The sequence below is a fragment of the Miscanthus floridulus genome, chromosome 8 (genome assembly GCF_019320115.1).
Source record: "Miscanthus floridulus cultivar M001 chromosome 8, ASM1932011v1, whole genome shotgun sequence".
In the NCBI taxonomy this organism is placed as follows: Eukaryota; Viridiplantae; Streptophyta; class Magnoliopsida; order Poales; family Poaceae; genus Miscanthus; species Miscanthus floridulus.
The window spans coordinates 106,679,070-106,705,376 of record NC_089587.1 but is presented as its reverse complement, the minus strand read 5'-3'; the positions used below and the strand labels follow the sequence as shown (position 1 = coordinate 106,705,376).

The 26,307-nt window shown below is 40.6% G+C and overlaps 3 protein-coding genes across 7 annotated transcripts; 1 reads left to right on the top strand and 2 right to left on the bottom strand.

Moving 5' to 3' along the window:
- The first annotated feature begins 1,814 nt into the window (after positions 1–1,814).
- LOC136473194 (pentatricopeptide repeat-containing protein At5g65560-like) lies at positions 1,815–7,096 on the top strand. 4 transcript variants are annotated; one of them, XM_066470873.1, is made up of 5 exons: positions 1,815–4,228; positions 4,516–4,612; positions 4,719–4,865; positions 6,257–6,364; positions 6,458–7,096. In XM_066470873.1, exon 1 carries the CDS (start codon positions 1,944–1,946, stop codon positions 4,167–4,169), a length of 2,226 nt encoding a protein of 741 aa, XP_066326970.1. In that variant the 5' UTR covers positions 1,815–1,943; the 3' UTR covers positions 4,170–4,228; positions 4,516–4,612; positions 4,719–4,865; positions 6,257–6,364; positions 6,458–7,096. The 4 variants fall into 4 exon arrangements, with proteins under 4 accessions (XP_066326970.1, XP_066326971.1, XP_066326972.1 ...); XM_066470874.1 differs by having other exon boundaries at positions 4,709–4,865; XM_066470875.1 differs by having other exon boundaries at positions 4,516–4,865; positions 6,260–6,364.
- Positions 7,097–10,777: 3,681 nt separating this feature from the next.
- Positions 10,778–16,163, bottom strand: LOC136473193 (protein DJ-1 homolog C). Of its 2 annotated transcripts, XR_010762537.1 has the most exons (9): positions 15,745–16,163; positions 15,459–15,659; positions 14,956–15,105; positions 14,685–14,864; positions 13,866–13,943; positions 13,285–13,485; positions 12,377–12,514; positions 11,983–12,295; positions 10,778–11,048 (listed from the first exon to the last, which is right to left on the bottom strand). XR_010762537.1 is itself a non-coding variant. In XM_066470870.1 (8 exons), exons 1-8 carry the CDS (start codon positions 15,982–15,984, stop codon positions 12,083–12,085), a joined length of 1,401 nt encoding a protein of 466 aa, XP_066326967.1. In that variant the 5' UTR covers positions 15,985–16,163; the 3' UTR covers positions 11,794–12,082. The 2 variants fall into 2 exon arrangements, 1 of the variants encoding a protein (XP_066326967.1); XM_066470870.1 differs by lacking the exon at positions 10,778–11,048 and having other exon boundaries at positions 11,794–12,295.
- A 1,039-nt stretch (positions 16,164–17,202) lies between these two features.
- On the bottom strand, positions 17,203–25,314 carry LOC136477129 (DEAD-box ATP-dependent RNA helicase 16-like). Its single transcript, XM_066475169.1, has 15 exons — positions 24,995–25,314; positions 24,295–24,459; positions 23,687–23,776; positions 23,448–23,576; positions 22,438–22,538; positions 21,916–22,030; positions 21,496–21,627; positions 20,729–20,794; positions 20,058–20,297; positions 19,544–19,639; positions 19,284–19,421; positions 18,512–18,594; positions 18,181–18,218; positions 17,871–18,091; positions 17,203–17,437 (listed from the first exon to the last, which is right to left on the bottom strand). The coding sequence occupies exons 1-15, from the start codon at positions 25,208–25,210 to the stop codon at positions 17,363–17,365; spliced, it is 1,905 nt and encodes a 634-aa protein (XP_066331266.1). The 5' UTR covers positions 25,211–25,314; the 3' UTR covers positions 17,203–17,362.
- Positions 25,315–26,307: the final 993 nt, after the last annotated feature.

Below are 26,307 nucleotides of genomic sequence, written 5' to 3'. Positions count from 1 at the left end.
TGTCAATGCAAATGGTCAAGAGAGTGAGCTTGAGCCAGCCATGGGGCTTGTCCGTTGCTGTGGCCCGTCCGTGTCGATTGAGGCCCGTCCGTGTCGATTACACTTGTTCCGCCTGTGTCGATTGAGGCCTGTCCGTTGCTGTGGATAGTAGTCAGGTCACAGACTTATTATTCTGAGTACATACTTGCTTATGGGAGCGAGAAGGCTCGTTACGCTCTTATCGCGGGTTTTGGCTCTTTTCGGACCGATTGATTGGAGGCGGGGAAAGATAGAGGTCTAAGCATCATGTTGAGACCAGGTCAAGTGTGGGGGCTTGGAGTCCAAGTTTGAACGGAGATCTGGACCCTTCGACAGGAGTGGAATGGGTTGATCTTGTTTGTGCCTAGGGTACAAACGGGGAGTGCGTTTAAGAGTACCCAGCTGGGATACATTGATTCGCGAATCGTCATTTCTGTGAGACGGTACCGACTTGACTATAGTCTAGCACCATAGTAAGAACTGTAATATGAAAGATGGTAAAATGGTTCTGATTGCTCACCACCTGCTTGAAAGTAGCATAGGAGCTAACATAGAATGGATAGTTATTGAACTAATGATGACTACTAATAAAAATTTAATATAAGGACGCACATTTAGTAATGCTTCTGCAGATGCAATAACCCACAAGCCAAATAAGCCTTACATATTCTTAGAGTCTTTTATTTTTCTCTTGTCGGGTAAGTCTTGCTGAGTATAATCGAGTACTCAAGGTTTTATTCCCCATATTACAGGTGACCGGAGGATACATAGAGCTGACTCTTGTGTGTGGAAACCTCTTGGTGGGTTCAGAGAGGATTCCTTTCACGCTACGACCATAGTGTTTATTTATAACCCTCACTAAAGGTTTTTATAAAAAAGATGTAAAATCTGTCAGCATCTCTTGTATATAAACATCCACTATGTTAATACTCCACCATGTCATTAAATTAATCTTTGTTTTCTCTGTAACTCTGATAACATTGTTATATTCCGCTGTTATAATCAATTGATGCGATATTATGTTACTGTAATAAAGTGATGTAAGAAATGGCTTAAGAATGTTGTAAACTTTATTCTCTCATTTATGATCCTGATGAAAAAATGTGGATTTTTGAGTTCTCCCTTGGAGTGTGCTCGATGGAACTGCGTAGTTTAGTGTACTCTAATAGAAGACAAATACTCCTAGGAGGCATTAGATTAGGCGGTTCTGTCATACGGCCTTCAACCACAGGGTGCCACTCCATCAACGACTGGTGAAAGCGTGTTCGAAGCTGCTACACCGAAGCTCACAAGCGTGACGTCGACACTCTTCGTGCGGGTAGGTTGAGAGATTTAGGAGTAGAACGCATGTTGCTTCCGCGGTATAGCAACTTCTGTGACGCTAGACACGATGAAGCACGAAGTCGACCAATGGGTCGAGGCCGGTGCCAAGAATCTCGGTTGCCTAGTTATGGAGTAATAGCACATTATAGCCAATCTTGTGCCGTGGTTAGGAGCGCTAAAACTCCTAGTTGCTGAGGGCACTCCAAAGTGTTGACATATAACTCTTCTACCATAAATATAAAAGATGAACAAGTTTTTTTTTTTTGCTAAAAATACTAATAATATTAATATAATAATAACCTTTATAATATAATATAATATAATATAATAGTACTTCATGAGTAGTGGAAGTATTGGGGCCGGATCAAAGGTTGTTCAAACGATTGTTGTAAAAAAAAAAAAAGGTTGTTCAATCGAACCGGATCGGCTCAGCAATTCCCAACACCGGGCCCAATTCCCAGTCTTTTGAGTTTCTGACTACACTACCCTGGCCCTGGATCCGCCCCCCGTCTCTGACCTCCCCACCTCGCCGCCGCCGCCGCTCATCTGCATCAGGCCCGGCGTCCAGCAATGCCCGCCACCACGCCATAGCTCACCGCGCGATGCCCTCGCCCGCGCCCACGGCGCTGCCCCGTCTCCTCGCCGCCATCTCCGCCGCCGCCTCCTCGCCCACTGACCTCCGCCGCCTCTCCCACCTCCTCATCTCCCCCTCGGCGCCTCTGCCTCCCATCCGGTGTCTCAACACCCTCCTCATGGCGCTCGCCCGCCACGGCATGCTCTCGGACATGGAGTCGCTCGCCGCCCGCATGCCCGCCCGCAACCTCCACACCTACACCACCCTCATCAACGCCTATTGCCTCGCCGGCGACCTCCCCGCCGCCAAGCACCACCTATCCTCGCTCCTGCGCGCCGGCCTCGCACCGGACTCCCACGCCTACACGTCCTTCGTCCTCGGGTACTGCCGCACGGGTCTGCTCGCGCACGCCTGCCGATTGTTCTTGCTAATGCCGCTGCGGGGGTGCGCGCGCACCCCGTTCACGTACACGGCCCTGCTCCAGGGGCTATGTGGCGCTGGGATGGTGCGCGAGGCGATGGCGGTTTTCGCTGGGATGCGGCCTGATGGCTGTGCCCCTGATTCGCACGTCTACAGCACAATAGTGCACGGGTTATGTGGGGCAGGACGAGCTGGAGAAGCGGCTGCGCTGCTCACAGAGGCAATGGAGAAGGGATTTGTGCCGAATGTTGCTGTATACAATGCTTTGATTGATGGCTACTGCAGTACTGGGGACTTGGACCTTGCAGTTGACGTCTTCAAGGGGATGCAGAGTAAAGGGTGCTTGCCGAATGTTCGTACTTATACTGAGCTGATATGTGGGTTTTGCAAGTCGGGGAAAGTAGAGAGGGCCATGGTACTATACAGTCGGATGGTTGAGGCAGGTTTAGCTCCAAATGTGGTGACATACACAACCTTAATTCAGGGGCAGTGCAACGAGGGGCACTTGGAACATGCTTTTAGGCTGCTTCATTCAATGGAGGCTAGTGGGCTGGTCCCTAATGAGTGGACTTGCTTAGTGCTGATTGATGCTTTGTGCAAACGTGGGAGAATTGAGGAAGCTCAGCAGTTTCTCGGGTCTCTTGTTCAGAAGGGAATTAAGGTGAATCAGGTTGTCTACACCAGTATGATAGATGCATTGTGCAAGGCGGGAAATTTTGATGGTGCTTATAATCTGATGCAGAAAATGGTCACAGAAGGGTTTGTGCCAGACGCCCACACATACAGTTCGCTTGTTGATGGACTATGCAGGGAAAATAAGCTGTCGGAAGCAATATCTCTGTTGGATGATATGATTGAGAATGGAGTACAAGCCAATGCCGTACCATTTACCATTCTAATTGATAAGCATGTCAGGAAGTTTGGGTCTGATTCCTCCAAAATGATATCTGATAGGATGGCTGTGGCAGGTGTTAAGCCTGACGTTGTCACTTATACAGTATTTATTCGCTCCTATTGTCAAGAGGGAAGGATGGAAGATGCTGAATCCATGATGATTCAGATGATCGATCATGGTGTTCACCCTAATTTAGCCACATATAACACATTGATTAAAGGATATGCAAATCTTGGACTAGTCAGTCAAGCATTTTCATCTTTTAAGAACATGGTTGATAATGGATGCAAGCCAAATGATGAGTCTTACACAGTTCTCCTTGGACTGCTACTAAAGAAAAATTCCTACCATGACTTAGTTACCAATTCTGTTAATGTATGGAAAATAGTTGACATAAAAGTTCTCAAGGAACTCTTGGAGGAGGTGATTAAGCTTCAGTGCACCTCAGCCAGCTATATTTATGATTGTTTTATTAGATGTTTATGCAAAGTTGATAGATTGGAGGAAGCAAAAAGTTTTCTCGTAGAGATGCAGAGTGCTAACTTGACCCCAAGTGAGGATGTATATACTTGTATGATAGAATGTTGCTACAGAATGAAATTGCTAAAAGAAGCTTTAAGGTTTCTTGATTCAATGGTGGAAAGAGGCTATTTACCACGTTTAGAATCTTATAGGTTTATTATTTGTGCTCTTTGTGAGGAGGGAAGCTTTCATACTGCTAAAAGCATTTTTGGTGACATGTTGTCAAAGGAATACAACTGTGATGAGATTGTTTGGAAGATTTTGATTGATGGCTTATTACAAAACGGAAACACTGCTGACTGCTCCCGTCTGCTATCGTTCATGGAGGAACAGAATTGCCGTCCTAGTTCTGCAATATATGCTAGGCTTACAAGTGAAATAACAGTTGCAAGTGAAGCTCAGGAAATTGCTACATGAATATGGTCAAACCGACCAACCTTAGTGTTGGTGTTGATGGGTCCATCAATTAGTACAAGGTACATGACTAATGTGCTCAAGCTTTATATATATTCTTTCTTTATGTTTTTGTTAGCATTGGACTACTGTTAATAAATGTTCATAATAAAGCATTGATTCTTGAATTCGTCTACAGTTGATGTAGCGGAATTCCCTATTGAACTAGGTAGTTTTAGAGGGCTTAATTATTGATAGTCAGCTTCATTCTAATGTTATATAGCACACAGTGCATTCAACCTTATTTTGTTTGCTCAATTTCTCAAGGGGCATTATTATCCTTTTGAAATATTGTTTTCTGCTTGTGCAGATGCACGAATTGAAAGCATAAAAGACTTTGGCACTAGCAGTGCCCCTGTAATTGTGAGGAAGGATGTGGTAACACAAACAGGCCCTGATATAAGCAGGTCCTCTTCTCCCAGCATGAGATCTTCATTTTCCTGTTCACTATCGGTGCAACAAATCAAAGAGCTGGAGGGTTGTTTCTCTAACCTTGAGATTAGGGATGCACAGGTGGATGATCGGGTGACTCTGACTAGGTGGTCCAAGGCCCGAGGCTCTGCAAAAGGGCAACAGATATTATAGAGTGGAAGAAAAAAAAACTATGGAATCTAAATCTTCTGCCTGGGAAGTAACACAAACTGTTAAGCGTATATCAAAGTAAGGGACTGCTATTACTGTTAATCCTTTTCAGATAAACTTAGTTGTTTGACAGGCCTTGTCCAGGCATACCATTATTTTTATGCACTATATTTTTCTTAGACTAACTCATACCATTATTTCTGTGCACTATCTTTTTATTAGACTTACTTTTTTTCTTCACGAAGTATTATACTTATGACCTCTTCATAGAACTGTGCAGCATATTCACGTATTGTGTCCTCTAATATGTTATCCTGCTGATGACACAGAGGCCAATAATTTTCTTCCATTATCTAAAATGAAATATATTGTAGCATGCCTTAAATTTGGTCTTACAGTCATTTTATAATTCATTTTCTTGGGTGATCTTTTTGTTTCTGTTTGAGAGACCCATTTACCTTATATTAATAGAGTGCAGATTTGGTGCTCAGGGGGTCTGGCACCATCGTTAGCTAAAATACCATGTTGCAATGTTTCAAAAATCATCACAAAAATCATGTATGTAGTACACATAAAGTTAAGTATAGCCGCAACAATTCAATTTGAAATTCATCCTAGATGCCAAGAAACAAAAGAGACAAGCAGTCAACCTGGCACTGTTCATCATGTGCTGACAGTGACACCTGTTTTTTTAATCTCAGCATCAAGGATGAATTTCAAACTGAATTGTTGCAGCTGCACTTAACTTTAGGTGTACTACATACATGATTTTTGTGATGATTTTTGAAACATTGCAACATGGTATTTTACAATGAGGGCGCCACATGCATATGTCATGAAAATTGCACCAAATACTTCAGATTTCCAGCTTAATAGTGAGAACAGCTTGTTGCACTTTAGCTTGTATGAATTTCAGTAGATATTCATAAAATTATTAAAAAGCACAGTGTTATCCCATCAATTTTGCCTGCTTTCTTTTTCTATTGTCGAAGTCTGAAATAGTGAAAATCCTGGGTCCGCCACTGGTTCTGTTCACACAGAGTGCAGAAGTAGTTGGGCTGACTACAGTTTTGGGCTGGTTGGTAATTCATTTCTTGGGTGATCTTCAAATTCTTTATTTCCTATTACTGACGTTGAGTTTTGTGAATTGCATTTATACTCATTCTAAAGGTCTTTCTGATGCAATTAGAAGAATGAGGACTAGTACTTAGCTAATATAATGGTCTCCAACGAGCCTTTATAGTTGAAAACTAAAGTGAGCAGTAGGTACATGAATGTCGGTACATATTTTTATACAGCACCATTCGCAGCTAGAAGTTCCTGTGTCACCCGTTCTGTAAAATCTGCAGCTACTACTTATCCTTGGTGGATCATCGATCATCAAATATAGGGATTTGAGAAGCTAATGAAACTGTGATAAATTTACCATGTTCCTTCAAATGCTGATGGATGTGCTTGCTGTTTGTTAGAAGGATTGATGGAGAGGAAGCAAAAATGATTGCATGGGACAGTATGCAGAAAGCAAAAGCAGAAGCAGCAATACGAAAGCTTGTGCTATGCTTATTTCTCGTTTCCAGGTTTAGTTTTTCTTCATTTTTTATGCTTCATTCCTGTTTCCTTTTCTTGGCTGATAGAAGGTTTGATATCCACTCATACATGTAATTCTTCAGATTAAACTTGAAAAGAAAAGACAGTACTCGCAGGAGAGAATTTTCAACAGCCTCAGGTCTGGTCCAGGAAAATGCAGGTGTTACACAGCACTTCAACTGCGAATTATGGTCAGCATATTTCTAGGAGTATCAAAACAGCGGCACATCTCAAATGAGTTCATTGGGTCATGGGTGAATGCTTCAAATGTCATACTTTCTAGAGATATGGCTGTGTTTGGTTGAGCTCAAGTGCTTGCCAACCAAACGGGTGAAACCTGAAGCTGCTTTTTCAGAAGCAGCTGCTTTCGTATAGTACAATTTTGGAAGCACCTTGGATCCTGTTTTTTGGCTTTTGACTTTCTACTTTTCGAAATGGGTGGAATAGAGAGCTGCTTCACAGAAGTTTAAAGGGAGGTAGAGAGGGGTAGGTTTTATACTTGTTTCACCCAAATAGTTTACAGCTTATCAACAACACATAGCTTACAACAACTTTTTCACAGCACATAGCAACTTTTTCACAGCTCATAGCTAAACCAAACAGACCAATAGTTTCATGATCAGTAAGATGAATCCAGATTTATCATTGATGAATAGCATTCACTACTTTTGTAGTTGCAGATATGTCCTCTCATTTCTGCATATATTTGCTTTCAACGACTGTCCAAAGTGTTTCTCATGATTTACTATATAATAAAAGTAGCAGGGGTTCTGAAATTTGCATTTCATATTACTTCAGGAATTGTTTGTGTGGGAAATGAATTGCTAGTCGATTTCAAATTTGCTTGTCACCTTCTGTGACTAACCATTTGTTAGTTCTAGAATAATCGAATTTTCCATCATATATATGAATAGTTTGAAAATGCCAATGAATTAACAAATCAAAATCCACATTTATGTTTGCAAATTTTTTTTTTAAAAATAAAGCATTTTTATAGACAAGTATGACACAAACCCAAATATGCTCTTCAGAACTAGTTTTGCATGGTGCAGCTAATCTAAAATTCGTGTATCATTTTAGGCAAGAGTTATTAGCCCTTGAAAATACTACCCTTCTTGGCATGCACAATTTATATTGTATATGCTCGGCATGATACCCGTGCATCGCCATGTACCAATGTTAAATTCCTACTCCCACCGTTCCAAATTATAAGTCGCTTTGACTTTCTCGATTCATTTATTTTGTATGTATCTATACATATTACTATATCTAGATGTATAGTAAAATAGATGTGTCAAAAATGTCAAAATGACTTATAATTTAGAACGGATGGAGTATTAATTATCTTTACAGCTATTTATTTGTTAATGAAAAAAATCAAATAGCTCATTAAGCCACCAGCAATTATTTCGTGAAGCTTTTAGGATGAATATAGTTACTTGGTATTGTAGGTAACGCATCAAATACGATATACAGCTGAAAATTCCACCACCATCGAATCGGTTTTTTTTAAGGGGTAGAGATCTGTATCGTCCTGTTCCTGAAAACTTTTCATTTTTTTAATACAACTGAACATATTGTATTAGTTAGGCCTTGTTTAGTTGCCAAAAAATTTTGCATAGTAACTGTCACATCGAATCTTGCGGCACATGCATGGAGTACTAAATGTAGACGAAAAAAAAAACTAATTACACAGTTGGTCGAGAAATCGCGAGACGAAACTTTTGAACCTAATTAGTCCATAATTAGACACTAATTACTAAATACAAACGAAATGCTACAGTGAGCCAAAATCCAAAATTTTTTGAATCTAAACGCACCCTTAGGTACATTACGATTGTCCCTTCTGCTGACCAGTTTCTTTTTAAGGACGGGGAGGCTCCATCAAGGCATTCCATTAAGGAGCCTCTTGCAAGCTCACGAAAATCAGAGGTTCAGCAGTTACACTTTAAAAACCGAAACATATAAAGGTTTACATGTTTGAACTAAAAGATAAGCACCATGCGTCTCCAACTGCTTGGTCTTTCCGTCTTGGCGCAGCAGCCGGCATTGCCTACCAGAGCCTGCCTCTTTTTTTTAAAAAAAAAAATTAAATTAAATTATACAATACAACGCAGAGGGAGAGACCGTGGCTGTTGTCTGGACACACTGGCGTCATGCCGGTGTTTCCAAAGCTGCCAGCAAAGTGGCACGGGAATGAGAGTAAAATTTGCTCAGTTTTTGAATCGGCAGTTCCCAGATCGAGATAATTGGTGAGAGTCACTCGGTGGGAGATTCTCACTAGCTGGCAAGACCCAGCTAATTTAGGTCAAAAACAACAATAAAAAAAGACAGCCAGCTAATTTTTAACCCTAGCCCATTTAAACAGGGGGCTAATAACTTGCATAACAATTCATCTTAGCCTCAACTAGTTGTTAACGCAATGGCTGGCTAGACTGGCAACGGAACGATCAAAATATCAAGCTAATGGCGCCCAAACAGCACATGTAGAGAGTAGAACAGCAATTCTAAGAACAAAACTGATTTTTTAACAGGATTTTATCTATCTATTAGTTTTGTATCAAACACATGGCTAAACAATTCTGTAGCCATTAGCCAGGTAACAATTAGTCACCCGATCAAAACGGGGTCTAGCTTCAGTGATTTTTCTGAGTTCTGTTGGGTTTATTTTTTGGATACATGTGCATTAGTACGAATGGGCAATTACCTTAGCCTCTGCTAGAGTGTTAGGCATTGACTCGATGGTCCCCGTTTTGACGTTTCCCCATGGGACTATTAATCTAGATTGGTTGATCTTAGTCCTATAGAAAAAAAAAATACAAATCTAAGTTTGTCCTAAACCAAACCATTTTAATTTTGACCAAATTTCTATAAAAAAAACATCAATATTTATGATACAAATAAGTACCTTTAATTTATAATAGTATATATTTTCATAGTATACTTATTTGAATATCGATGCTATTTTTCTATAACTTAGTTAAATTTAAGATAGTTTGACTCAGAACAAAACTAGAATTATATTTTTTATATAGGTAAAGATATTAATAATCTATAATACATATATATAATACAAAATATGTACATATTGGTACTGCTCCGTTTCAAATTATAAGCTTAAATAGAACTTTCTCTGTCCCAAATTATTCCCCAACAAGGAATGTCATTCCCCAACAAGGAATTCTCAGTTGCCATCACTTCGAGTGCTATTGTGTTACATGTCAAAATTGCTCCACACAAGCGTCACATGGGATGAAAACCAGGGCAATGTTATTGTGGAGTTGTGTTTTGTCCAGTTTTAATAGTTAGGGAGTGTCCAATTCTGTAGTTCAGGCAAGGCCCTGTTTAGTTCCCTCCCAAAACGCTAAATTTTTCAAGATTCCCCATCACATCGAATACGAAAACACATGCATGAAGCATTAAATATAAATAAAAAATAAAACTAATTACACAGTTTAGACGAAATCCACGAGACGAATCTTTTAAGCCTAATTAGACTATGATTGGACACTAATTGCCAAATAACAACGAAAACGCTACAGTATCATTTTGCCAAATTTTTCGCAATCTAAACTGGGCCCAAGTTGGACTACCGTGATAATGACTTTAGTAAATAATCTAATAGCCATAGATCTAGTAGTTGGGCTGCAATGTGTTTTTGGGTTGAATTGATGAGGGTACGTACGGGATGAGCCTGGCATAGCTATGTCTTTAGATTTTGCTCCAAACAAAAAAAAAAAGGTATGTCTTTAGATCACCATAAAAATTCGACCTACCAAACGAATGATCTCTCATTATATGTCGAGAAACCCTCCAAACCTTGACAGTGTAGATCAGCGCCGCACCATAACCTAGGTCGGCGGACGTCTCAAAAATCATGTTCAGCGTAAAAAAAAAATGGAGCCATTGTGTTTCCTGAATAATAATACCTTTATCGCAAGGCTGAAGGCACTTCTAGATTGAATCCATGTACACCTCAGCAGTTTTACCATGGCTCCGGTAGTAGGGTTAAGCAATCTGCGAGCATGGCCGTACATTTTCCTGCACAAAGCTGTGGAATAACCTCGGGAGTTCCTGTGTCCGCCTGTCCTGTCCATCAGGACGGAGAGCAACCAACGGCTTGCTCAGAACAGCAGCATGTCCACATTATTCTGAGATGGATGTGAATGTAGTTATTGGGGACTAATGGCTACCCAGAATAATCTGCCTACAACAGGGTTCATATTCTGGATATATTCCTTTTAGTTTTGATTCTACCAGGCCTGTTCGGCAGGACTGAAAAATACTGTTCTGGCAGGACGTAAACAGTGCTTTCGTGAGTGTCAGAACCAGCCAGCCGGCCGGCTTAAAGCCAGCCGAACAAGCTATAAAGAAAGTAGAAGCAAAACAAGAGTTTTTTTTTTTGAAACTCAAAACAACATTTACTGCTCTCGCTCATGCGCGTGTGACAACGAGAACTGCGGTTACTGGTGTCTGACCACATAATAACAACAGTTCCTCTTCTGATTGTCTACAATTGCGACGCTTTTACAGAAACTATCACAGTATTTCAGATAACATTCCAGTCTGAGATCTGGGAATCATGTTCTGACTTGGTCAGCAGCACGACTCTTGGCTTCACCCCAAAAGTTAAACTTGCCAGATCCAAAAAGAAGAAGCTAATCTTGCCAAAGCCTGAAGACAGCAAGCAAAATAACCGATTATGTTGTGCTAACTGCATTTCAAATTCAGTAACTGGAGTTACTTCTTATAGTGACAGCCAAGCGAGCACATGTCCCGCTTAACCCATCGAGCTAAAAAACACAATTCATCAGTAATACACACACAAAGAGATTAAAATGACTTCCAATAAAATACTGCAGCACTGAAGTTCGAATCTAATTAAATACTGATTCAATTGTTAGCCTGCACTCCTGAAACACAGTTTCTGGGGAAGTCCGAAATTAGTTTGCCAAGCTTCTCAGACGAATTCACAGATGGGAACACATAGCAATATAGCATGATGGCAACATCTAAGGTCGTCAGAGTTCAAAACTCGGAAAATACACCCCCAAACCAAATACAGGCACATTGGAGACAGTAAAGTTTCCTTTGAATGCACATAATCTGCATATAGCATACACTACATCAGTTAAGTTCCGGCAAATGGTTGTCATTTGTGTAAACTTAAAAACATGAGATTCCTCAAAAAATTCTTAAGTGCTGGAGGAACGGGCACATGCATTATTTCAATAGTGAGAGATATCGCCAAATTGTTGTTGAGCTCAAGTTACAAGTATATGTTCTCTCTTTTTAAAAGTGTATATGTTGCCTTTGTACAAAAAAAGATGTGTTTTTCCTTAAAAAACGTCAGCCAAGATAAGATCGTGAGTGTGGAAACAAGTATTCATGTCTATCAATATCAAATAGAACTTACCAGTTAGCAATCACTCTGTCATTTATCCACCAATAAATCATATCAGGAAGCTGATGAAATGACTGTCACTGAAGCTTCCCAGTGTAAATTTGGTCCATCCCAACATATATAGTGGATCTGGAGATTTCATTCCAGCTGTCCAGAAAGGCAACAATAGAGGAATCTTTTGCTATCCCAAAAGCATCAGCTCACCTTTTTATCAGAAGCATAGATAGCCAGATCTTCAATTACAGCCATAATGTGTTTCATCTATCCTTATTGCACATTTCGTAATTTCAACAATTCTTGGGGTTTAGCTCTTAGGGTACTCAAAAACTATTCCATTCGCCACAGCTTTGGCTCGTCCATGGCCAAAAAATTTCCTGATGATAGCTAGGGCAAAATCAACAACTGTCCCAAGCCCCTTACCAGTGATCAAATTCCCATCGATCACAACCTTTGGTTGGTCTATAACTTGGCATGTGAGCTCACTGGCTACAGCATGATGAGCTGTCACTGTTTTATCCTGAGGTTAAAAATAATCCAATGTCAATTTCCATTTCAAGGAAATATGATGTGCCATGAGTTTTTAGTCTTAGAATTTCACCTCGAGTAAACCTTGCTGCTGCAGAACCTTCAGAGCAGAACAAACCCCACCATACATCCTGCCAGCTTGCATTTGTTGTTTGAGTAACTTCTTCAGAATTCTGGACCTGTGCAGCCGCTCAGCTCCAGCAGGTCCTCCCTGGATTATGAAAGATGCAACATATAAAATGAAACAAGAACAACACAGCATGTAGCTGCACACGATTAAAAGGCATAAATTTAGTCACCTTTGCATTTATAAAGCCCAAAAACTAAGTACACAAAAATAGTTTCAGAGCAAGATAGAGATTCATAATTGATTCCATGTACTAGTGGGTGTGTGTGTGGGTTTGGGTCTATGTACGACTCTCTTCTTCTATTAATACAATGATACGCAGCTCTCCTGCGTGTTTGAGAAAAAAAAAAGAGATTCATAATTGAAGTATACACATGATTTATCTGATAAATATACAAACGTTGCTATGGACAACCATATGCTGAGATACAACACCACTAGAATTCTAGAAACTAAACCGTCTAAATGGAACTGCTAAATCTCAAAGATCAATGTGCTAGTACAACTGATTGTGATACCATAAAAAACTGTAAATGACATCTAAAAGCCAGGCGCTGTGTAAGAATGCAAGAATGAAGATTCTCTTGTTTTAAGCTTTGTTCAGTTGGATCGTTTCATAGTAAACTAGCTTATTGCTAATATACACCTATATTAACTCCTGTACAACATCACATGCACTTCAGAGTGGCCTTACTTTTTGTTTATCAATAACATGACATCATCAAAGGAATAATATCCGGTGGGGACAATTTTGTCCCATGTCTATGAATCAATTAAATGGCAGATATATTGTTGAAATGTGTGTCACCATTTATGATCATCCAAATAAAAAGATGAACTGCAAGAAACCTTACAGGAAGAATGATTAGATCATATATTGAATCAGAGGCACTCATAATGCTTTTATCAGCAACAATCTTTATCCTTTGGGATCCAAGAATAGTTGGAGATTTTTCAACTGACGCTAATACCACATTTATCTTTGCCCGTCTTAAAATATCAACCAGAATTATGATCTCCATCTCTTCAGACCCATTTGCAATTGGAATAAGAACCTGTTTCCGATGTCAAATCAACCTCAATGTTATAATAAAACAGCCAACACTCCAACAAAATATAGGTGAAGCCAATCATATCATTCCATGTAATGTCCATGGATATGGCATATGAGTATGACTGGAATTCCCTAGACTAGATATAATAAAACAGCAATCCAGCATTTGAGCAGGAACAGAAAGATCAACTACATTAAGTATAGCAGGCCAAATTGTACAGTAATTTACTCTGATGTATTGATTTTTAAATATAATAAATGCCTAGATTAAAATTATATTTTTCATTTAAGCATGATGCCCTCCATATTGTGACATAAAATCCTTGGTAAAGGATGAACCCATGTATAAGATGATGAAGCATGCAGTTTAAGGTGACTTACATCAGGATTGAGATCAACAGACCACTCAAGTTCATTGACTTCTGCACTCCTTTCAAGATCGTCGTGAGTTTGTGCCATCTATAGGGGAATATACAAAATAACCATCAGCATTGATAAACAAAACTGAGCAGTTTGAGTAGACAGTAGGCATGAACAAACTGAATTTAATGGGGGGAAACAAGAATGAAAAGGACAAATCATGTGTCATAGATTTTATTTATTTAAGCTGGTAAGGGAGGACCCATGACCTTAACCACCACATCAGACTGATTTTCTATGTCAAACAACCTGATCAGCTAAAAGGAAATAACTCCCACAGGGACATACCCCCCCCCCCCCCCCCCCCCCCCCCCCTCTCTCTCTCTCTCCTGGGGCTTTGGAGGTCCTGGAACAAGCCTCTCAACTGGAGGATCTACAAATAGATATCCTCAGTTCTCTAATCAACAAAAGGACTACAAAAAGAAGAAAAACTCGACCTAACGCCCTCTGTGGCATTGCATTAAGAAGAAACTTCTCGCGCATAGGCTGAGAAACACCCTAAGGCCGGCTGTCCTGGACGTGCCACCAAGGGCCCAGGACACATGCCTGCGGCCATGTGCAACTCGTTGAAAGCGACTCGGGTGGTTACACGTCTAACTCAGGAACACGACTGACGAGTGGTGTTTTTTAACCCAGGCCTATTTAAATTCGCTCTCCCACAGGGAGTTGAACACAGGATCTAAGGTGCAACTAAGGCTCCTATGACCACAAGGCTACAGACCCATTCGCTTAAAGGTATTATGTGAAATAAAAAAAATATTAAAGTTTCTTTGGACAAACCAAAATCCTGTTCATATCTTCAGCTGCACGAGGTCCAAATATTTGCTCAACAAATGATAAAGCGAACTGAAATGCTGTCCCTGGGCCACGACTTGTAGTAAGCTCTCCTGAAACCTGAACATTTGATTCAACAGCTCGGAATGCAGGGAGATCTCCTATAAAAGATGGGTGACAGGTGATCTTGTAAAGAAAGAAGTAAAAAAAAAAAACCATGTCACTACAAAACCCAAATATCAGTAGACTAAATTTATCCATATAGCAAATTGATCACCTTTTTTCTCCTGTGGAGACCCCACGGCATTAGAACAACCGCCGGTGCGGCACATATAGCACCATACAATCTTTTCTCCTCAGCCTGTCTAACTGTGATCCTCTGAAGGATATCACAGTCTCTCAACCGCACTGAACCAGGCATTCCTCCCTGGACACAGCAATGCATGAATCAAATATGGTATTTTGCGCACTGCCAGTAAGTGATGTACACATGTAACACCACAGAACAAAAAGGTGAGACCGTGAGAGATTGACCACTCACCATCAGCACGAAAATTGAGCAATCATGGAGAAAATGGCGCGGGAGTGAAGTATTGTCATATTACTACTTTTTTTTTTACGAAAGATTGTAAAATTTTCGTTGCTGTCAAAATACGTATTAGAACGATTGACGCTTCTGAATCGTTTCTCTTGCTAATTCCTATCCTCGATACAGTAAGCTCCACAGGAACCATCTATGCCACGTACTGTAGGTCAGTAAAAGAAGAGAGAGTGAGTTACCGGGAGAGCCACAAGATCGAACATTTGGTCAGCGCAGGAGGCAATGTGCGTGTCGGCGACGATGCGGGAGCCGCAGGACGCCTCCACCTCGAGGCCGTCCTCCACAGAGGCAAGCGTCACGTCAGCGCCAGCTCGCCGGAGGACGCCGGCGACGATGACCGCCTCCATCTCCTCCGTACCCATGGCGACGGGCACGAGAACCTTCGTAATAGAGAGAAGGCGCGGGAAAGTTAGCCTCGACATCCGTGCTAACAGCGAGAGTTGGGGTGGCGAATGGAGACTAGACCTTCTTCTTTGGACAGGAAGGCGACGAGACGGCCGCCGCTGCGGTGGTGGACAGCGACGAGACGGCGGCCGCTGCGGTGGCGGAAAGCGTGGGGGCCCGGGGCGCCCGCGCCAAGGAGCGCGGTGGTGGTGGTGGTCTAATGGAGGAGTAAAGGGAGCAGTTCTGTGAGTTCAGCGGTGAACGTAGCTCCATGGCAGGAGGTGTAAGGGGGGAGAGGAGAGGGTGCCATGGAGAGAGCATCGACAGAGGCCGGGTCGTAGGAGAGGTGGAGGCGACGGGGAGGAGACGGGTAGGCGTTTGGATATGGGACAGAGTCACAGCAGAGATATGGATGGGGTTAAACGGGCGGTCCGGCCCTGGCCAGGCTCTGGCACGATGTCGTCGCGCCAACACCGTGCCGAGCACGCCGCGCCGCCGCAGCACCGCTCCCCAGCTCCGCCGCGCCGAGGCCGTCGCACCGTAGTAATCCATCCATCTTATTCTGACAGAAATGTTCCTTCTATGCTCTACAGGCTCCATGAAGATCGAACAGTGAGCTGCTCTATAGCTCCGAAATTGTTTCGTGAATCACTGAATCATCATAAAGCGCTCGCGGGATGAAGTTTTTTTTAGTTTTTTTTTATATAGCTGGAGGCCTAAACGTACTAAATGAGTACTAACAGAATGGAATCGTAGGAAAAAAAATGCAGAGTTTGAAGCCAGTGGCTTTGTAAAAAATTCCATGGAACATGCAATGTGATGGAACAGGTTTCATCATGCAATGGAAGGAAACTGAATCAGCTCGTTCGGTTGCTCCACTCTCCGCTTGTTTCAGCTTATTCTCTCTCATAAAATACTATTGAATCATTCAAAATCAGGGCCAGTTTGGATGCCAAATTTTTTGGCAAAACACTACTGTAGCGTTTTTGTTGTTATTTGGCAATTAGTGTTCAATCATAGTCTAATTAGGCTTAAAAGATTCATCTCGTGGATTTCGTCTAAACTGTGTAATTAGTTTTATTTTTTATTTATATTTAATGCTTCATGCATGCGTCCAAAGATTTGATGTGACGGGAAATCTTGAAAAATTTGGCATTTTAGGAGGAAACTAAACAGGCCTCAATCAAAAACTGATCAGCCGAACGAATGTTAATACTTTCTTTTTCAAACGTGTGGTCATAATTTTAAAAGGAATAGTACTAGGAGATTGCTATATTTATGTTATCAAGACAGTAAAACTGATGCCAAATCAGTTAGTGCGAGCAGCGGGCTGCAACCGATCCTTTTCTTTTCCTTTGCTTTTCTTCGTATTAGATCTTACATGCAGCACGACTACATCAAGCCAATATAAACAGTTGGTGTTTGATACACAAGTCGCGTTTGGTAAAATTTTGTTTGGTTGCTTACATTGTGTTCTATCTAATCACTTCCATGTTCTAAAAAAGAAGTTTCATGTTTCTAGCTGGAAGGAGTTTACGCTTTTAGTCGTAAATATACATCAGGCAATAAAAATCACTCCTTAGCTACGAGTGTCACCGACACAACAGTTTGTCATGTGTCACCGATACAACAGTTTGTCGTGGCTTAAAACAAGAAGCCTACAAAATTGAGCGACCTTGATAGCAAACTCCCTGCAAAATCAACTTTCTGCCTTCCTACTCTTTCTTCTACCTGGTTCGCCTTCTCTATCTTTCCTCCGTCTCCCTCGTTTGCCCTGCCAGTAAACAAGAAAATCAGAACATGAAAGGATTGCACCGCATCATTCGACAGATAGAATAAAAGACCAGATCCAGAAGCACTATCAAGACTATTTTAGCTCTATATATGTTTCTCTAGTCGCTTGTAGCAAGTTTGAGCAACTGCCAACTCTGCCAGCTCTGCTCTGCTGCCATTTTTCGGCGACGGTGGCAGCTGTGGCTGCATGCTTTTCTCTCTCCAGTCACTGTAGTTATTGAAGACTTTGCTGCAGCAGCAGCACAAACAGCACTGCAACAAGCGCAGCCGATCGGGCATCACATGACCAAAGAAGAAACAAGCCACGGAACTGAACTTTCAGGGCAGTTCAGGAAACCAGACCATGCTTGATGTCAAGAAATGTCATTAAAGTTTAATCTGAATTTTTGAAGCCATCAAATGGGTAAACGCACCTCAGCAGAGAAAGTCTTAAGAGGGTCTCTACTTTTCCCTGATCCTCCCTTGAACCCCTGTCTTTTCCGCCTTTGGGGCTTTTCGATACCCATAGCAGCCCTGGAAAGTTTGACAACATTGCTCGCTTCTTTTGTTTTCGGATCAATTAGGTAGTCAGGGACATCACGCAGGTGTGCAGGAATTTCCTTGTTGCTTAGCAACTTATCGTGCTTGAGCAAATCTGCAAAGGAGAAATAAAATATCCATTATGGTTGCTTAGACAGGTTACATACAAACACAACTATTCTGCACAGAACTTGTAAATCTTACCAAGGTCCCTTGGATTCTCTTCAAAATGAGACTTCAATCTACAAGGTAAAAAAAGGCATGACTATTAGGGAAGAAAATATTATTGGCGCAGAAATGAATTCAAATGAAAATGGTCTTTTGTTTCATGAAAAATATGTACAATTGATGTTCTCGGTTTCTCAGCAAGAAAGCACAGTTTGTTACTATCTAGCAGTATACCGGCAATGAGTTTTTTTTTTCCTTTTCTTTTTCCGGGAAGAACCAATAGGTTGTTTTCAAGATATTAAACTATCATTATGCAATTTGCATTCTACCAACAATTTAGCTGCTTTAGTTGCAGAAAGGATCTTACTTCTCAGAATTGAGGATTTCATTCTTTATGTCTTGCCGACGCGCTTCCTGTATATCACGTGTTGTCACACTCCTTGCAACATCCTGTAAGAGTAGTGCTAGTTAACAAAAGCCATCCATATCAGTACTGCTGCTTGAGTACACACAAAAAAAAAACAACCATGCCAGTTGCAAGAATTGTTTAAAAAAAAAACTTCTGCAAACACACACACACATTTGCTCACATTAGCACAAGATCAAGTACAGATTCAAGCTAACATGCTCCGCACCAACTATTCTGCATATCAGCCTGATTACTACTACTAGCTTGCCCAGGCAAAAAGCAACAGTAGTTTTTTAGCCAATCAAATGAATTTCCTTACCAGGCAAGAAAGGGCCAAGAGTCCAAGACTAACACAAACAGATACACCTGAGCAAGGTTTCATATTTAATGAGCATGCCCACATATTCAGGCTCCAGGCTCTCAGTAGTGCAACGAAGGTTCATATACATAGTATCTATTTGACTAATAAATGACAAGAATCAACTGAAAATTACGCTGCCAACTGCATTGGACACTATTACCAGATCAGCATTTAGCCTTCCAGTAACCACAATATAGTAGATCCTCACCAGGCAACCCATGCCTCACTCAAATACTAGAACATCCTCACAAATAATAAGTTCCATACAATCTATGCTAGCATCAAGTTGCATAGATGGAAAGAAACGGAAATATAGAATATGCTCAAAAGAAAGTCAAATATATAATCCGCAACAGATATATTGCAGACCTGAGCTCTATACCGTAGAGACTCAACAGCATCTTTTGTAAGTAATGGGAAAGGTGAAATGCAGTCCATATCTTTCTTTTCGACATCTTGCAACATATGCTCAATCTCTTTAAAAGTACTATCCTCCTCTTGTGAAACCTAAAGAAGCAATTGCCAAAACATATGGACATAAACATCAGAACAAATAAGAACTTTGCAACATGTCAGTTATTTCTGATGATAAATTTATATGAATAAACCATGTATGTCATTAAACTTACAAGCGATATGGATGCACCAGTCTTATTAGCTCTACCTGTTCGCCCTACTCTGTGAACATACCCAGCAGCATCCAGAGGCATGTCAAAATTGACTACCTAAAAAACAGGGTTAAAGACAAAATTTCATTTTCTGAGTGACCTATCCTAATTTCGAGCTATTAAGCCATAAAAAAGGATGACAAAATCCGAACTTCTTTATAGATCTTTCTAAAGAGAATAATTGATGAACCATACACCAGACATTCAAATTGAATCCTTCTCTCTTTTATTTCAGAGAGAACATAGGACGACAATTTCTCTACATAAAATTCAGCATCTACAGCTCATGATGAGTGATATAACTGTAAGCTCCAAGATAAAATATAACAAAACTGCCAACAAAACAGAACACATATTGATCCAGCAGTTAACCTAAGAAATGTTCTCAGCTACTGACTTAATCGCAACAAGGTATGTAACAGTGATACACTGCCTCTGAATCTCTGACGATGATTAGACCAATATATTTACTTACTGTAAATACATTTTTGAAGTCGATTCCTCTGACAACTCCAAATTCGGCATCTAAAGTCTGTTGCAAATGTTTGCGGGACACCTTTGACTCTTTCTTGTTTTCCTTATTGGTTTGCTTCTCCCGTTTGCGGGACAACTTTGGCTCTTTCTTGTTTTCCTTATCCTTATTATTTTGCTTCTCCTCCTTTGTTTTAGTATCATCCGTTGCTATCAGATAATCAAATAACCTCGCATTGAATGCCTAAAAAGAAATACACAAACAATTTAAATTGTTTCTGGAGCCACCTTGTCAACACAAGGAAGTAATCTGTGCAAGTTTCTAGCAAAAGATTCGATATCAAAGTTTTAAATACTATTTAACTGGTAACCTTCCATAATGACTTTTTCTGTTTCTCAACAATAAGGGTCCAAGACTAAACCAGAGAACAGGAAAGATATTGCTATTCACGCAATAGAGGCATATACTAGCCAATAGTTAGAAACAAATAAAAATGGCAGTTTTAGAGACACGTGCCTTCATAAAGCACAGGTACATAATTTAACAAGCAATCTACGGAGATGAAGGGAACCTATCTCCAGGGTCATGTAACGCCCAAGCTGTTGCTTCATTTATCCATTTATTAAGTTCTTGTAGTTACAAATAATTTGATAAAAGCCATGCAAAAATGATACCTCTATAATATGTACTCGGGAATTTTGTGGCAACTCAGCATTCAAAACTGCAGATCTTATCCCAAACTGTATAAAACAGAGCATATTCATCATAAGATTGTTAATACTACAAATGAAGTGTACATTAAAAATAGAAACCAGATAGAAGCAAGAGCAAAGAACAACATAATACGTTAACAAAAGCAGTTAAGTGAACAGTATACTCATAGAAACAATCATAGCATAGGCAAAGTTTGTATAGCATTATCCAAAAATGTCAGTACAAGATGTAGCATTATCCAAGGTGTGAGTGTGTGGTACTGTGGTAGTGTGGTATTGTATGGGGGGTTCTTCCCCCCTTTGGTCTTCTTAATATAATGATACACAGCTCTCCTGCATGTTCGAGGAAAAAAAAAAAGAAGTAGCACCGATCCTTCAGTTATTTTTTACAAGACTTGCCTAACCTGGTATCTTATGGTTATCTGAAGAGACAAATGAACTTAATGGCATAGCAAGAGAGTCAATTGTGACATGATTGTATGCTCAACTTTATAACATCAAATACAGAAGGAACAAAGAAAGTGGTTGACACCAAAGTAGGTCACAAGGTCAATAATTGCAGCACATAAAGTCCAGGTTATCTCAAACAGGAATTCTAAGAATTAATCAATTCAGAATATGTTGAAGTTTTTTTTTCAGGTGTCAAGTAAATTAAAATACCTTTTTACAGATCCAGATGACCAATCACATTTTTAGGGTAGTGACACAAAGGCAGTGGTTTGATTTACCTTTTCCAAGAACAGTCGTAATCTGAATGCCATATCAATTGAGTTCACAAATATAAGAACTTTCTTCTGAATAAGCTCGAACTTCAAAAGTGCAAGGATATGAAGCATTTTATCCTTAGCATCACATGAGATCTGTGGGCAAAAAATGAATGATATGTAATGAGCAGGAAAAAGAAATTGATGTGTAAAAGTCCATGTAACTTCAGCAAAATGAATATGATTTTTTTTTCTTTTCAAAATAATACGTCCATAGCTTCAGAATGGCCCCAGATAATGGACAGGCAGGAAAATGTAACCTTATCGCGCATGAGAACTTTTGGTTTTCCAGTAAAAGTTTTTCGGAACCTCCAAGTTGCAATGGTAATATGAAAAGGAAAACAAGTACATATGTCAAAAGAACAGGCAGCAGGAGATACTTGCCGAAAACTGCTGAACATTTTTGGGGATCACCTCATCCTTTGCTCGACCAACCTCCGAAAGAGTTAGAATAAATGGGTTATGCAGAAGTAGCTTTGTCAATTTGTCAACATCAGAGCTGCCGTACAGTCAAATTTCAGTATCACCAAATAAATGGAACACAGATGCAAGCAAGGGCCCAAGTGAATCAAACTACTAATGTTCTCTCTTACCAAGGGAAAACAATAGCATGGATTCAACTTCCAACACTTACATGTCAGATGCATTTAAACAATTAAACTATGAGCAGAGTCCCCGTCAAGAGAAGCAACAGCACAAACAGGTCTAACAGCAACCACCCACTTATCCAGCATGATAAATAAACATTATAAATTGTAAACAGCAAAAAAATCACAATTTCAAGAGTAAACCATCTGGGCCAAGTATTTATAAAATAATGAAATGCTTAGAGAAATCGTAAATGTAGGGTGCAGAGTCAAGATTTAATGGATAGCTGCAGAAGAAGGAATATTGACCAGATTTGACCTTGAAGTTGCAGACATCAGAATGGACTGACAGCTTCTCGGGATATGTGGGATGAGAGCTTTCAAGTCATCTTCACAGCGGTAGGATAGAAGAAGGTCAGCCTGGGAACTAACGATTGGTAGATTAGTAACTTCTTCAAAAGGAACTTGCCTGAACATAATCATTAACACACAGAAACGGTGTGGAATCTGATATACATCACTTCAAAGAAGAATATTCTACTCCCTCCCTCAACCTTTCTAAGGCATATTTTGATGCAAAAATAGTTTGTAATTTGACCAACAGTTAGTCAAATTAAATGCATGTTTAGGGTATAAGTCATATCAATATATTCATAATTTCGAAGTGTTTTTTAGTAACTGAAAATATATTGCAAAAGAAACTCAAAGGTTAAAATATGCTTTTCAAGACTTTCAATACCAAAATACACCCAATAATGATAAACAGAGGATGTACATGGCAATGTCAGCTTTTAAAAAAATGTCACCACAATTTGAAGTATGATCTCCAAGTCTTTACAATGGCACAAATCAAAATCATCATATGCACAAATACAACAACAACAACAACAACAAAGCCTTTAAGTCCCAAACAAGTTGGGGTAGGCTAGAGTTGAAACCCAGCAGAAGCAATCAAGGTTCAGGCACGTGAATAGCTGTTTTCCAAGCACTCCTATCTAAGGCTAAGTCTTTGGGTATATTCCATCCTTTCAAGTCTCCTTTTATTGCCTCTACCCAAGTCAACTTCGGTCTTCCTCTGTCTCTCTTCATGTTACTATCCTGCCTTAGGATTCCACTACGCACCGAATACATGGAAAAAATAATCTTTAACTCAATTAAGAAAAATGGAATAGCAGAAATTTCTTTTCAGTATTTCATAGACTGGAAAAGACAATATAGAACCACAAATTCAACGCTGGCATTCTTCTTTATATTGCAGGGCCCATGAAATATGTAAATGAAATAAAATGAAAGTAAAAAAATAAATTATGAAAGACAACTGAAGTGCACCTCATCAAGAATCATCATTGAAAGTGACTCTTTAACTGAAGGTCCACGGATAATTCCCTTTGATATGCATGTTGCAACACAAGCTGGAGTTGACACGAGAATATTAGGGGGGGCAGACAATGCAACAGTCTGCAAATAACAGGCAAAAGTTAGTTACTTGAGCTAATAGACATAATAATAATAACAATACATGGATACCAAGTGGACAAAATAACTGGAACGAAATAGAATTGTCTCACAATATCCTTATCCGACATGCTCGCGGTAACTTGCGCAACCCTCAATTTGCATGTACAGAACTCAAGGAGAGATAATGCCTCGTTATAAACCTATATCAAGCAAGTGATTACAGCAGTGTTAGCTTCCCTTTTAGCAATAACAAGGGGAGAGAAAATTATATCATACCCACATGATACTAATAGCTGGCAAAGTAAAATATATCAAAATAGTGGATATAAAAAAAAACATGTGTTTGCACTTCAATTGTCCAAAGGGGAATCTCCATCCATGCACCACTTCAGGTGCATTTTTCACCTATACCACTAAACTAATCAATGACATGTAGTCTGGTTCTACATGTCACTGAAATATGCTGATGATATGAAAAGTGCATATCAAGTGGTGGTGCAGATGAAAATATTCCATATCCAAATATAATCCAATCAGCTACTACATGCATGTTTCATAGTCCAATAACTAAAGAAACCTCGCCATTGAATAGCATACAATTCATTGAATCATTATGTATCCAAGTGAGATGCAAACCATAACTACAGCTAGCATTGAAAAAATTATACCCAAACTTAGTCATAGAATATTCACAGAAAAGTAAGCTAAGGTTCACTACCTGCTGGCATAATTCCCGTGTAGGAACCAGGATGAAGGCATTTGGTGCAGGTTTTCGGATATGCCCTTCAGAGGACAACTTCAGTAGTTCGTGCAGAAGTGGGAGAAGGTAGGCAAACGTCTTCCCAGAGCCAGTCTTGGCCTTTGCGACCACATCCTTCCCTTCCTGGAACCACAATGTTCTGTAATTCTGTTGTTGACTAGAGAACTAGAGAAAACAAAAATTGTGGCACAAAAACTAGATAGCTATCCTGCTGTGTAATAAATAGGCCACAGCAGTTTTTGCACCAGATCCTTCTTGCGTTGTGCTTGGCCAAAGCTAAAGTTAGCATAGGATCATCTTTGATGACAAATAAACAGGACATAGCAGTTTTTGCAGGGCAACTGGCACTAATCTCAGGAGTTCGCCAGAGAATGCAGGCTATTCAAATAATGCTACAGTTTGCAGTATGCTCATGACCATCACACTTGTCAGAATTGAACTTCTTCCAAGGAAGAGGGGCTGAACTTCCATATTTCCTGCATCATTTCCCACTAGTTTCTTACTACACCCTAATAACATGGCAATGCTACAGAAATCCTTCGCAAACAGCACCAGACCCAATCCTTGAAGCCGATTGGATTGCAGAGGCCGAAAATCCGAACAAAATTCGCACGAAGCAGAAAAGCAGCACGGAGCATGGAAGCCATAACCCACGCACCAGGATGAGCGGGATGGCTTCCCGCTGTATCGGGGTGGCCTTGGCGATGCCCTTCTTCCTCAAAGCCCTCTTCAGCTGCTCGTCCAGGCCAAGTTCATCGAAGCTCACCTCCTCTTCCTCCTTCCCCTCCTCTCTGCTGCAGGCCGCAGCGTCCGGGATCCTCTCCTCCTCACCAGTGGTGAATACTTCCTGCCCGGCCTCCTCCGCTGTCTCCATCTCACTCTAAAGGCGGTGAGGAGGAAGAGGACGCGGCGGCGGCGGCGACGGCGCGGGCGCAACCTCAAGTAGACTTGCAAGCAGCGCGGGCCGAGCCAACAGCCCGCCGGGCTAACCCGTCCGCAAGCCCGCTAAACGCCGCAATTGCAACCCAACAACCTAGACGGTTCTATGCGGGCCAGGCGGGCCAGCCCATGGATCCTGGTGGCGCCGGACCGCATCGGACCGCGTGGATGAACTGCCCTATGGGGGAAAATTGCAACGAGTGCCTTCTTCCTTTTCATGAGCCCTTTTTCAATCGATCAATCCTAAAATATATCTTTAGAATCAATTGAAAACAAATTTACAATGGCAACCTACCGTGTGGTGAAAACCGCCAGTCAAAATAGCAGACTGTGTTAGTTTTGATGAAGAGATACATCAGATTTCTTGGATCATGGTCAAAATAATATGATTATGTGGTATTAATCTCTTATTGTAGGCTCGTAACTTTGGTTTTTTCTCTTTAGTCTAAATACATAGAAGGGTTGCATGTCATTTTATTAAGAGAGAGCAACTTAGGGTTTCTAAATTCTTTGGTTAGGTTATATCTTTGGCTAAATCTTGTCATGTTCGTCAGGTGCTTGAACAATATATTTCTATTGTTGGATCCTTCGGATAGGGCATTGCGTGAAAACTGTTGTAGGTTGGCAAGAATCGGATGAAACGTGCATTGATCTAACCTTTTTATAGCGCCGTGCCAAGAAAAGTCACCTAGACCCACATGTCACACACATGATCACAAGATAACTAGATAAGCATACATCTATGATGACATAATATCGACACATCTTTATCCAACCGAGCTTAGGTTCGACCTTGCGTGAACACCACGTTGGCTCTCGTCACTACGAGATTGCGCAATAAACATGTACCCTTTGCATATCAATTTTAGCCTATCTTATTGTTCTATCCTCTAGCTAGTTTTATCTCCCCCCCCTGTCATGTAGGGGGCGACGTATCGTGTCCACAACGTATAAGTATCGTGTCCGCACGTATAAAAAGATTTTTGGAAGCAAATGTGGGAAATAAGTAGTTTAGATGTGGTATTAAGAGGG

Coding starts and splice junctions, on each gene's coding strand:
- LOC136473194 (XM_066470873.1), top strand. CDS start 1,944: ATGCCCTCGCCCGCGCCCACGGCGCTGCCCCGTCTCCTCGCCGCCATC.
- LOC136473193 (XM_066470870.1), bottom strand. CDS start 15,984: ATGCTCTCTCCATGGCACCCTCTCCTCTCCCCCCTTACACCTCCTGCC. Junction 15,660..15,744: donor CTTCCTGTCCAAAGAAGAAG/GTCTAGTCTCCA, acceptor TCTATTACGAAG/GTTCTCGTGCCCGTCGCCAT. Junction 15,106..15,458: donor TCGATCTTGTGGCTCTCCCG/GTAACTCACTCT, acceptor TGCTGTGTCCAG/GGAGGAATGCCTGGTTCAGT.
- LOC136477129 (XM_066475169.1), bottom strand. CDS start 25,210: ATGGAGACAGCGGAGGAGGCCGGGCAGGAAGTATTCACCACTGGTGAG. Junction 24,460..24,994: donor AAGCCATCCCGCTCATCCTG/GTGCGTGGGTTA, acceptor TTGTGGTTCCAG/GAAGGGAAGGATGTGGTCGC. Junction 22,031..22,437: donor CTGATGTCTGCAACTTCAAG/GTCAAATCTGGT, acceptor ACTGTACGGCAG/CTCTGATGTTGACAAATTGA.